Genomic DNA, 12321 nt, shown 5'->3' with positions numbered 1-12321 from the left:
TGGCTGTGTGGGCGCCCTGGGGCCAGCCCCACGGGAAGGGCCAAGTGCTGGTCCTGCAAGCCCTCGGGGCTGCCTCGGTGGGGCACTTGCCTGCATTCCCGGAGCTCAGGTAACTCTTCCCACACAGCTGAAATACAGCCAAGGTGGCTCTCGCTTCAGGCTTCACCCCCTCGTTTACGTGTGAGCTTAAGACCAGGGTTCAACAGGTCTGACAACAAAATATATTTGCAACTATGAAATAAATGGAGTATCAAAAACTGCTGACAGCCCATGCTGGGCTTTGGTGAAAACACGTCAGCCCCAAACACAGCAAACAAGGAAAATCGGGATCAGAACCAATAGTAATGACAAAAGAGCTGGCTTATGAGAAGTCGTTCCTTTCTTCCCAGTGACTGCTTCAACAAAGTTCGGAGAAGCAGGGTTTGCTAAGTACACTTACCAAACAAGACCCAGTCGAGAAGCCTGTGATGTGTTCAGTCTTACGCGGCTTCGCAATCAGTGTAACAGCCTTGAAGTCGAACACCCCGGACAACAACAGACTGCTAATGGGTTTTTTAAACTAAAATCGAACCCTGCCTGCTTGTGATACAGAGGCTGGAATATTATTCCCAAAAATGCATAGTTCGGTTGAAATGCAGACATAATTTTCTTCATCCAAAAGTAACGTATATCCACAAGTCCATAAAAGGAGGGAATCCCATATGAAGCCTGGGAATTTAGAATCAGGATTTAGATGACCAGGAGGACTACGGTAGGCTCCAGCAAGGGTGAAAAGCACCCCACACCATTACACATCAGCCTTGCTTTTCGTGCTCCTACACATCACTTCCTTGCAGCCATTTATTTGTGGTTTCCTTTAAATCTTTAAAAATAACAACCCCCCCACAATCCAATGTGGGCCCAAGTGGCAGAACTGGTTCACCTTAGAAGTACTAGACCCTGGAAAATTGCTCCAGCAGAAATTTCCCATGGTGTTTCCGATGCCCACGGCAGAAGATGCGGAGGGGCTGAACTTGTTCCTCTGCTACCTGCGTGGGTCCCACTCCTTCACCTCATCTGGCAAGAGTTATTCCAGGGATCATCCGTTGGTAAGCAGTGCTTCGAGACGCACATACTTGGGTCTTTACACTGTTCAGTCCTACACAACGTAGTAAACCAGAACAAACGGTTCTCCCCCGCACTGTGCCAAGACAAGCTGAGACCGAGGGGGGGAGCAGAGACCTGGGCAGTGGTGGTAGAGGGAACAAAAATGAAATGGAACATCTGCACAGCAATGGGTTCCTGCACATGCTGAAGCACGAGAACGCGTTGGATCCAGCCAAGAATGCTAGCTTCTGCTCAGCTGTTCTTCCTCTGAAGTCTGTAAAAGTAGTAGTTTCTTTTTCCGGTATTCTTCATTCTCCTGCTCTGCTTCCTCAACTATGGATTTTCTTATACGTGCTTTTAGTTCCTCAATTCCTTCTCCAGTATAGGTAGATACAGGAATTATATCCTTGAATTCAAGTGTATTTGCAGGAATCATTTCTTCCTGGAGCAAGTGTAAGAAGTCTGAAAAATCACATTGAAAGGGTTAGCACAATCTCCAAATACTGCTGCATCACTACAACACCCATAAAATCCCATTACATTTGGAAAATAACCTTTAATAAGTTACAGTAATAAACAAAACTGCAATTAATAGAGAAGTATTACTTGCTTAATTAATCTTTAGAAAATACCTAAAGTCTCAGAAGACAAGCACTAACATGGCAGTTACACCACACTCCCACTCTCTTGAGAGGACTCTATACCAGTCCTTTAATGTGAGGGCAAAGAAATCCCAAGCGGAAGAACATGGGAGATGAATGGCTTTAAGCCTTCCTGGGTTTTATATGCTCCAGGAAATAGGAAGAAATTCACCCCGATGTAACAGCAAAGTGGAGGTTAACCTACATAGGCCTGTCCAGAGTTTTCATGTGTTTTGGCTGAAGTGTCTGTAAGGGCACCTGCAACAGATGCTGCTGCTACCCCAGATCGAGACCAGAAATCTACCCTCCCATATCATCACTGAGGAAGATCTTCTCGGGTATCCTGATTTTATCACAGTACTTCCCCAACACTGAAGCCAGCACTGCGGTGCGTATAGACTGAGCTCTGAATGCAGGCAGTGCTTCTAAAACAGATGTTCAAATAATAACTTTAATAGCGACTTCGCTTTAGTTTCACATAAGCCCTTGCCAATGCCGAGTCAGCCCTGATGAAATCTCGTATTACCACTTTTGTCAAAGGTAATTGTTGGAAGTTAATTTACCTTGAGGATTCTGTAGCTGTTTCATAAGTTCATTCAGGTTATCCTTTGCACAAGGCAAATCCATTTTATTAATGACAAGAAGCGCAGGCTTTGTTAGAAGTTCCTCTTTGTACAGCTCCAGTTCCTTAGCAGACAAGTAAGTTTGCCTTAATACGTATTTGTAGTTTAATGAAAGTAGTACTTCAATTTTACATCTCCCCTCTCATTTGTTTAATTGCTTGAACAGTCTTTCATGCCTAGGCAGCTGGCGGATTTACTCAGGGGCTCAAGACTGATGTATTAAAGCAGTCTGACAGAAGAAATTAGCGTTCAACGATTCAGTGATTTTTCACTCAAACACAAATATTTCAGGTAAACAGGCTGGCCAACTCTGAAACAGCCTCCCATAATGACCATTTTGGGTTCGGTTTTCCGATATCCACAAACACAACATCAATTTCAGAGAAAGTTCAGATCTATAAAGCCTATAAGCAAATTCTTTGGAGAGTTTGCTCATTCTTATGCATTTTAACGTACTATAGTTAATAGCAAAAATAAAATCACAACCATGAATCGTCTAAAAAAAAAAGCCATAGCTGAAATTTGGAAGATGCATCATCTTCTGTTGTACAGCTAGAGAGGGCACAGCTGCTGAACTTGAAGTTACATCACACGTATCATTTTGATCAGAAGCAGTGGCAAGAGAAGGAAACGCTGAACGTCTGCAAAGCTCATCTCCATTAGGCTACGCAGTAAGGGCACCAAGGCAGGGATCTCGCTATACCCCTGTACTTCTACTTCCTAAGCCTACCAGACCAGGGAGCTGAAAACGATGTGTCTTTTCACCTTTGCTTGACTGTAAGAAGTACCCCATTTGCTGCACAGATTAACCAAGAACAGCTGTGCCCAACAGAAACTATAGCAGTTTCACCTGGACAATTAAAGATTTCATCATTTCAGAGATTACTAGGCTTGTTAACTGGCCTGATAACCAGAAGACGCACTAACATTTGAAAGCCCTTCATCGAAACTGAGCCGCTTTCTTGGCTCAACACACAACTGGTTATGGAGGTGAGAAGTTACCTTTGTCAGAAGGAGTATCGTTTCAAAGGCTGTTCTGAACTGAGTTTTAATAGACAGCTGAAACCCCGAAACATCCACCTGAAAAAAGTTACAGAAAAACAAGCTTTGTGGCATGAAATGATGTTACAGTATCAAGGTATTCTCCATCAACTACTTTGCAGTAACATTTCCATGTACCTGCCCTCATTCCTCTGCAAGTAACAGAGGGCAACTGTACACCAAAGTGATGCCCTAGACACTGGAAGCACAAACTGGCTGGTTCTGATGCAGTGAAGGCCTGATTTTTCAACCTCTCTTTTAACCTTTTTCTCTTTTAACTCTTTTTCAACCTTTCTTTTCTGTGAGATCCTCTGGGATCTCACCGAAATAAAGAAAACAAATCACCCCATGCTTTAATTAAGCTTGGAACACTTCTCTGTGCTAAATTAAGTGGCAAATTTTAATGATAAATTCTATTTAAGGATTTAATTCATCACGAGTCACTTGATCATTCCATTCTGAAAACAGCATTACAGCTATATTTATCATAAAACATGCAAATTACAAACCATTTCCTAAATTCCAGCTACACTGCAATTAAGATGCATTTTATTTACTGCACTGCCTTTGATTTCAATAATCTGTAAATTTTATTTAACTTACAACTAAGAGAAGCTGTTTGGTTCTTTCTACGTGTTTGAGAAATTTGTGGCCCATCCCTCTGTTTGCATGTGCGCCTTCAATCAGTCCTGGGAGATCAGCTACTGAAATCTAGGAAAACAAAAGATTTCCAACAAGGACAAACGGTGATTTAAGACTGTCAACACCTGTTATCATTTTATATAAACAAAAAAAACCCAGACAAAGGAATGTCAGGATGTCTCTCTGGTTTGAGTCCCCCTAATACCCATTTAGACAGCAACTGGATTCAACTGAATGATGCCCAAAGCCAGCACAGAGTAAAATTTCCAGCGCACCGCCTGTCACGGAAGGGGCTTTAGGCTCCCGCTCATGTGTCACACTGACTTTTAACCATTATGCATTGCCTAAATATTTGAAGCGTCACTTAAGAGTTTTCCATCTACAGAGATACAAGATACAGCTGGATGAACCACAGGCTTGTAACTAGAAACAGGGAGAGAATAACTAGAGTTAGAACAGAAACATCCACTTCCTGGTGTGATATGTCTGGGTGTTGTAGTACCACCATCACCACCTTTTTCCCCAACTTTAGATCTCTTTCAAAGAGCATTTTTTTGTAGAGCTCAAAGACATTCCTATTCTCTCCAAACAACGCTTGGTTCAGGTGTTTTGGCAGAAAATGTAAATGCTTCTGCTAGTTTCCATGGTCTGGTACTGAGACTTGAAGCCAGACTCATATTCAGACCCTCTACGGTTGTGTCTTTCCTGTCGTTACTGTGACAGACAACACCAGGTATCTTGCATGTATTTTCTTCTTTATAATGCACTAAGATAAAATAAGCAAATTGCTATGTATTTCCTTAAAAACGTCAGTGTTCTGTAGGAAGAAAAAAAAAAAGATATAATGAGGCAGTCTCCCTTGCGTGATACAGGACAGTCACCTCAATGATGGCTCTTAATTGCTTACATCGTTTTGTATTCAGCAGTTGCAATACCGAGAGCTGAAGTGCTTCCTCTTAGTCACAGATGTTCCCTGTGATCACAGGCCCTAGTTCCCGTGATTTTCAAAAAGGGAGATTTTGTCCCTACAGCCCCTATATAGCGCCCAGCACCGCAGCACAGAAGGCATGAAATGCAGGAAGAGCCAGTGAGAAGGGACATTGGCTACGACACGGAACAGGTTGCAGACAAAGTCCAGAGTGCAGGTAGTTCTGCTGGAGAAAGACACGTCAGCAAGAGATCCTGATTCACGGCAGGTAGTTAGGTTGGTTGGGGGCTTTTTTTAAGGCTATAAACAATCTGGTTATTTGCAGCACGGCGCTCTAGGCTGTTACCCTCAGCTAGCAGATAAAAGTCAACATACAAAAAATTTCCCTCTACAGGGAACCTGACAAACTAGACTTACTCCTTTAATACATAGTTTAGTTGAAAGTTGTTAAATGAAGGTTTCAAGCATCAGCTGCTGAATCCCCTTGAGATTTTTCTTCTGAAAGGGAAGAGGAGTTGTTTTTTATCCTTTCACATCCGAGAGATATGCTTTTCTGGTTAACTCATCTGAAACCCTTTTATGCATTTGCCTTTTATCTTGGAAGTGATGAGTCCAGTACCGCATGTGGCATGTACTTCAAAAACAAATGAAAAGCACATCAAAGAAGAATCAAGCTTGAGGAATCAAAATGTTTACTGTAACCTTTCAGGAATTTGGGGTCCAAAATCTAGTAGCAAGAGTCTCTTTTAGTGTTGGTGTTCTCCCCCAGTGGATACCGTAGTAAGGATTCCAGGCACCACGCAATTATCTGACAAGGTAACCTGGAGAAGCTGGGTGGAATCAGGTTCACAAAAATTAAGGTAGGGCAGTAGCTCCACCAGTCCTCCAGAGCTACAGCCCAGCACAAAAGGAACTGGATCCGGCTGTTCTGGCAATCACTATCACTTCATACTATTTTAGTTCTGTAGGAAGAAAACAACCCAAACAAACAACCCAAACCACAAAAGGAAGTCAGAGCAGACAACCTAGAAAGCCAGAACAGGCAGTCATGGTAACTGGGTTATATTCACTACTGCAGATCTGCAGCTATTGGGTAGATTTGCCCCTAAAATCCATTCTGAAAATTACTCATTCATTCCAGAGCTCTCTGCATAGGCAACTTGTGGAAAATTCACCTCTAAATAAAAATAACAGGTTCGTTTTCTGAAACAATGATTTTTTTTTTTAAAAAAAAGTCTTAAACTGAGCAAGAGTATACTAGGACACAGCAATCTCAGTTCCACACAGGAGCTGACAACTCTAAGGTTATAAAGCAGGATTAGAACCACAGGAAGGAGACAAGAAAAAATCAGAAGCCAGGTTACAGCGACTTGCAACCAGCGCAATGTTGTATTACTGCATCTGGCTATAAAGCTCTCTTCTTAGTACTTTATAAAAATAGTACTTTCTCCACAGCTTTCTGGAAGTCCATGTAACTGCATTTTATATGATTTATACCTGTAAAACATATCCACATACATACATTTGATACATATAAATACATAATTACATCTACATATAAATGATATACACATTGTAGATACACTTTCATACCCACCTGCTTATGATCTGCATACATGATCTTTCCTAGTTCAGGCTGTACTGTTGTAACTATGACAAGGGGAAAAAAGAGGAGGGGAAGAAAACAAAACTGGTTTTAGTATTTTTTTTTAAATGTTAATGTTACAAAACATTTAAATGTTGCAGGACTTTCCTACTTCGTATTTAAAAGAAACAAATGTTCAGTAGCAGAAAAAAAGATGGCAAATGGGATGTCAAGAATTACTGGAAGAGGAATAAAAATAAGGCAAAACAAGAGAGAACAAAATGAGACCACTCAAACACCCCAGCAGTTCACCAAATCTTGGCACTGTGTACAGTTCTGTTCCCATCATCCCAAAAAGAGAATAGAGGAGCTAGAGAAGTCTCAAGACACAAAAAGGATTATCCAGACTATAGAAGAAGTCTGTAGCGAATCAGGCGTGGTACAAGGTCAGTAGGATTTATCAGTACTTGTACTCTTGCTTTTTAACTAAGGCACGATCTGATGGCTAATCCTAATTTACTGACAGAAAACTAGTAAGAATGGCATTTTTCAATAGACAGATTCAAGCCCAAAATCTTATTCTGTTGCAAGAACAGGTGGTAGCTACTTCCAAAGCGTAAAGGTGTTTATGCAAAGGAACTTGATGGTGCATATTCAGTAGACTGAGGATATTACACACCATGGAGAGTCTCAGGTGCTATAAAATGGGCTGAGACTAAAATAAATGTTAACTAGCCCCTGCATCAACAGGCTGAAGCATTACAGAATCATAGAATCTTTTAGGCTGAAAAGGCCTTTAAGATTAATGGCCCAGCCATTAACCTAACATTAATATCACCACTAAACCATGTCCCTGACAATCTCATGCACATGTCTCAAATACCCCCAGGGATGGTGACTCAGCCACCTCCCTGGGCAGTCGTTCCAGAGCCTGACAACCTTTCCAGTGGAAAATGTTTCCTAATATCCAATCTAAACCTCCCCTGGCACAACCTGAGGCTACTTCCTCTTGTCCTATTACTAAGGGTGATACGAGGGTGTGCACACAAAAACGTGAGGAGCTGGACACTGAAACAGCAAGTTCTCTCTTTGAAGTATTTCTTATAATTAAAAATCAGTGTAACATATGTGGGAGGCATCGTGGTTATCCCCTATTCTTCACTAGAAACCTGTAAACCAAGTCAGAGAAAAGACTTCTTGCTCTCACGAAATATTACTGCTCTGAAAATGTGAGCATGAACTTACATGCATAACTTGCAATCTCAGGTTTGGCATGAGAAATCTTGCTTAACAGAGATGATTTTCCCGCATTTGGAAACCTAGAAGGAAAGTCAGGATTTATACAGTGAATAAACACACAGGTGATTCTTTCTATTTTATTATTTAGTCAAACTCAGTGCTATCATCTAGTTTCTGCAAACTCATTTTCAGACAAAGACGACAAAAAAAACCCTCCAACCAACCCCAGATGGATGTGATTTTTTTTTTTTTTTTTTTTTTTTAAAATCAAAGTAAAATAATTTTTCTAGATCCAACAATGCTTCCCAAGCTTCCAAGGATGCAGGCAGAAGAGGTATGTAAATACATGTGTAATAGGCTTGAAGGAAACCTTTCAGTCACTTGGACAGAAACAGAGCGTAAACATACTACTTGAATTCAGTCTTCATATGCTGTAGGTAATTTTTAAAGTTTTTAAAATGCCTGTGATGCAAATACATCAGAGCAGTGGGATTTACAGTCTTTCGGTGTACAAACCAAGGTTAATGAACCATGCTACAGTTTTAGCACCAATGACAGCTATGCTCCAGTTTAGCTACTGTAGCAAAGCACATGTAAACTCTGTACCTAAATATATATGAGGGGAAGAGCAGAAGAGGGACTTTGTGTGTACAGACACACACATACACAGACTGTGTGTTTTTAAGGCAACAATGTTGTATGAGGGACACTGGAACTTTGTTTACTGTGTTACCAAGTAAACAAAAAAGCATACCAGAGAAGCCCTAGGAGCTGCTCTGTGGAGACTCCACTGTTGTAACCTTTACAAGGGATAGCTGTACCTGCATACTACAACAAGAACGTTCCTTAAGGGATAGCTTTTACAAAGGCTTCTTCACAGGATACATCTACTCGTTGACAGGGAATCCTAAGTTAAAACTGAAATGATAACACACGCTTATTTTGAAGACTAATCTGAGCTGTAAAAGGCACAATAGTCAAACTTGAAGCTAATGCTGACATCAGAGGACAGAGTACAGTCCTTACTCACAGCACCTGCTCCACACAGGAGCCCACACAGGACTTGTGTTCCAGTCAAATTCACAAACAGTTACTCAGCACAACGTTGCGGTGCAACAGCGATCAACAAAAACTGTGCCCGCGGGCAACTGAGTACTGGTCACAAGACACAATAGCGTGTGTCACACAGAAAACCACATACTCTCCACTCAAATATGTGACCTGTTAACAGGGACAACTAATAAGAACATGAGCTAATGAAGAACAAGACTAGTACTACATTAAGGGGCTTAATAAAGGGGGTGTATACAGGGCTTTCTTAAAAAAAGACACACACAATGACTCTTCTTATAACAGGAGAACTATTGAGGGTAGTTTTAATGTGCTCTGATATTGAAAGATGCCTTGAAGACATTCTGGAAGGTTACTCTGGTCATCTCAAGTGAGTATTTTGCTTCCACTGAGGTACAATGTGCTCTTTGATGTTTAAATTGCAACCCACACTCCACATCACAACCTGTACCCAAACCTGATGGGCCTTTCTCAAGTCTCTATGTTTGCTACCTGATCTAATGGCAAACCACTTGTAAATGTACTAAAGTAAAAATAACAAAACACAAAGTACAAACAAACTGTCAGAGGCTGATTCATACTCTCAATAAGAAAATAATATGCTCTTCTAATTAAATGAGGATGATTCTTTTTATACCTTTTAAAGGGAAACCATCAGCTATAATACAAGCCAAAATGCAAGAGTAAAGAAACACCAGTGTCATAAAACTGTATTTTTATACATTCTAAACCAAGAAAAAAATTTTCTATCCTGTAATTACTGAAGACCATTTGAAAATTATGTAACTTTAGATAATTCTGGTATTAACAGAACTATTTCTAATAAGCAAAAAAAAAAGTAGGTAGGAAGCTATGCTGTCTTCAAGTTTCCATTCTTTAACAGGATATACCAATTAGACTATTTCCACCTCAAACGTTTCCTGTGGTTCTTATTAATAAGGACCATGGGGCAGGGGGGTAGCAGATGCTCAGCAGACCAAAACTTTTGCAACTGTAGTTCGTTGAAAGCTTTCTCCAAATAAAAATATATTTATCTGCATGGTTCTAAAGCAGCAATGCTGAAAAGCACCACAGAAAAGGACATGCACATCCTACTGCTCCAGTCTGTAGTTACTTCCTTCCAACGTTCCAAGCTGTTCATTTGAAGAGTAGCCTATGTAGCCTTTGAAACTCTCTTTAAAGCTACTACCAAAAGGATCCGCTTGTGTCAATACCATAAAATCACAGTTGCAATATGGACACAGTTCTTAGCTCTGTTTTGCACCTCCCACTTATTTAATAAATATTAGCTAATACTATTTTGATAATTACGGCAATTGCTAAATTCAATTCTATTATTAATTATATAATACCCTGATTAATGAAGCCCTTTACCCACAAAAGCATAAAATTAATTTTAAAATTTGAAGTGTTGGTTAATAGGTTTAACTTCTACTCGATTTGCAAACGCAAGCAATTTAAGTGGCAACGCAAACGTTCAGTAACGCTCATCCTCCCAGCTGAGTTTCTTTGAAATCCCATCTGAAATTTATTACTTGGTTTTCCAGCAGCAGTTCTCAATCTGCAGTACTTACCCAACTAAGCCAACATCTGCTATAAGTTTCAAATCAAGATGAACAATTCGCCTCTGACCTTTGCAAGGCAAGAAGTTTGTGGCCAAAGAACCTCCAAGCCCTCCGCGAGCTGCTAAGAATCTCTCTCCTGCTGCATTAAGTTCTCCTGAAAATAGATTCACTAGTGAAAAAGCAGAATCCCCTGCAGTAGATTTAAGTGGCAAATGATAACTGAACTATCTTCCATGAAGGCAGAATATTCTGTACGCGTTCTTGCAAGAGCTGTGCACTCAGGGTCACGGTATTTTTCCTTCTTTGGAAACAAGAGCAATCACACCACTGTATTCCCCTCATTCATACAGCTAGTCACTTCAAGAAAAGTGCTAAGTACAGGCAGGCAAAGTATGGGCACGATGGTAGTTCTGAAGCCTCCAATACTTGAATTCAGGAACACAAGGAAAAATCTGCATTGACAGAGATGTGCCTACAGCAAACTCTTCAGATGTTGCATATATTTTCACTAAAATGCAGGCTATATCATCTACCTTAGGGTTAGAATGTTAGAATAATAATAATAAAAAAAGGCAAGATTTGAGTATATAATTCAAGGAAACCTTTAGACCCTGACACGCCAACATCATAAACAGTTCTTGCCATACACCCGGTTTTGTTAAACCTCCGCATCAGTCACTTGTGAATTCCATTTGAACTCTGAACAGTGTGAGAACAAACTCTCTGAAAACTGCAAAGGAACCACTGAGATCTCTTCCAAGACCACTGTATTGAAAGAGCTCTTCCCGGTTACTACCAAGTACCCTTTTTTAAAAAAGGGTAAAAAATGGGTAATTATTTTAGATAACCTGAAATGTTGAGACTCAGCAAGGATCTTTATCTTTTAAGCACTGTCATAATTCATCGAGTTTATAGGGGCACTTACCTGAGTTTATGGAGACACAATTTATGTAATGAATCCATGGAGGATCAGTATGGCTTCTAGTCTTTAACGCTCGTTTGCAAGGGCAATTTTCTCTCTGCTGCAGACAGTGAGACAAACTGACTACTGCTAATTTCTGGAAGGTGTCCTTCCTTTCCCAACAATTCCTACAGTGCATTTTTTGTCAACTCTTTGTCCAAACAAAGGAAAACACACACATATTCTGTGAGACGTGTAACCTTAAAATATCCTACTGTTCTGTTGGAAGACTACTAGATGCTAACAATAAATATGTCGATGTCTTCTAGACACGTTAAAACAAAGCAAGAGTTCTTACCAATCTGCTTGCCATCATCACAAAGAACTGAAATTCCCAGAGGCACATGAACTTCACAATCTTTTCCTTTTTCACCTTTTAGTGCTTTAACACTGGGAAAAATTAAACCAGGCTTAGTAACTTCAGCTGAAATTTTGCTTTCTGGAAAAGACATGTGTAACAACTTTCACCAAACAGATTCTTACCTGCTGTTGGCTCCTGTTCCAGCCACAAATCGTTTATGGGGGTACCTTTCCTTTATGCCCCTTAAGGTAGTTCTTTCTCGGGCGACAAACCAGACATCGCCACCTCTCCCTCCTTCCCCACCGAGACGAGGATAGCCCATTCCACCGGTTCCTCCTTTCACATACAGCCGTAAGTCATCCACAAAGTTGCCATACTAATAAAACAAAAAGTTTCACATCAGCATCGCGCTCTGCTTCACATTCTGTACTCATGAGAAATAACGTGACTAAAACCGCCTGGATAAAACTTTTCTCTCATGGCAGTTACGCACGTTCAGACAATGAGACGTGTAACCCTCCGAGATGTTTTTTAGTAAGAGAAATGTTTGACGGTTCCTCCTCGGCAGCGGTCCCAGAGGGCCGGCCCGCCCGCCCGGCGGGGCCTCAGGCAGGAGGACGGCCCCGGCGCCCAGGGAG

General features: G+C 40.9%; 1 protein-coding gene across 1 annotated transcript; it reads right to left on the bottom strand.

The window, feature by feature from the left end:
• Positions 1–1312: 1312 nt before the first annotated feature.
• Positions 1313–12089, bottom strand: GTPBP10 (GTP-binding protein 10 (putative)). Its single transcript, XM_010158168.1, is given in 9 exon segments — positions 1313–1548; positions 2291–2414; positions 3353–3430; positions 3995–4102; positions 6559–6611; positions 7792–7865; positions 10431–10575; positions 11681–11772; positions 11866–12089. Coding segments are annotated over 9 exon segments (1119 nt in total). The 3' UTR covers positions 1313–1327.
• Positions 12090–12321: the final 232 nt, after the last annotated feature.

This window comes from Eurypyga helias, unplaced genomic scaffold, assembly GCF_000690775.1.
Source record: "Eurypyga helias isolate BGI_N326 unplaced genomic scaffold, ASM69077v1 Scaffold44748, whole genome shotgun sequence".
Classification (NCBI taxonomy): Eukaryota; Metazoa; Chordata; class Aves; order Eurypygiformes; family Eurypygidae; genus Eurypyga; species Eurypyga helias.
Note: the sequence above shows the minus strand (reverse complement) of the source record. Positions and strands in the feature narration are given on the sequence as shown.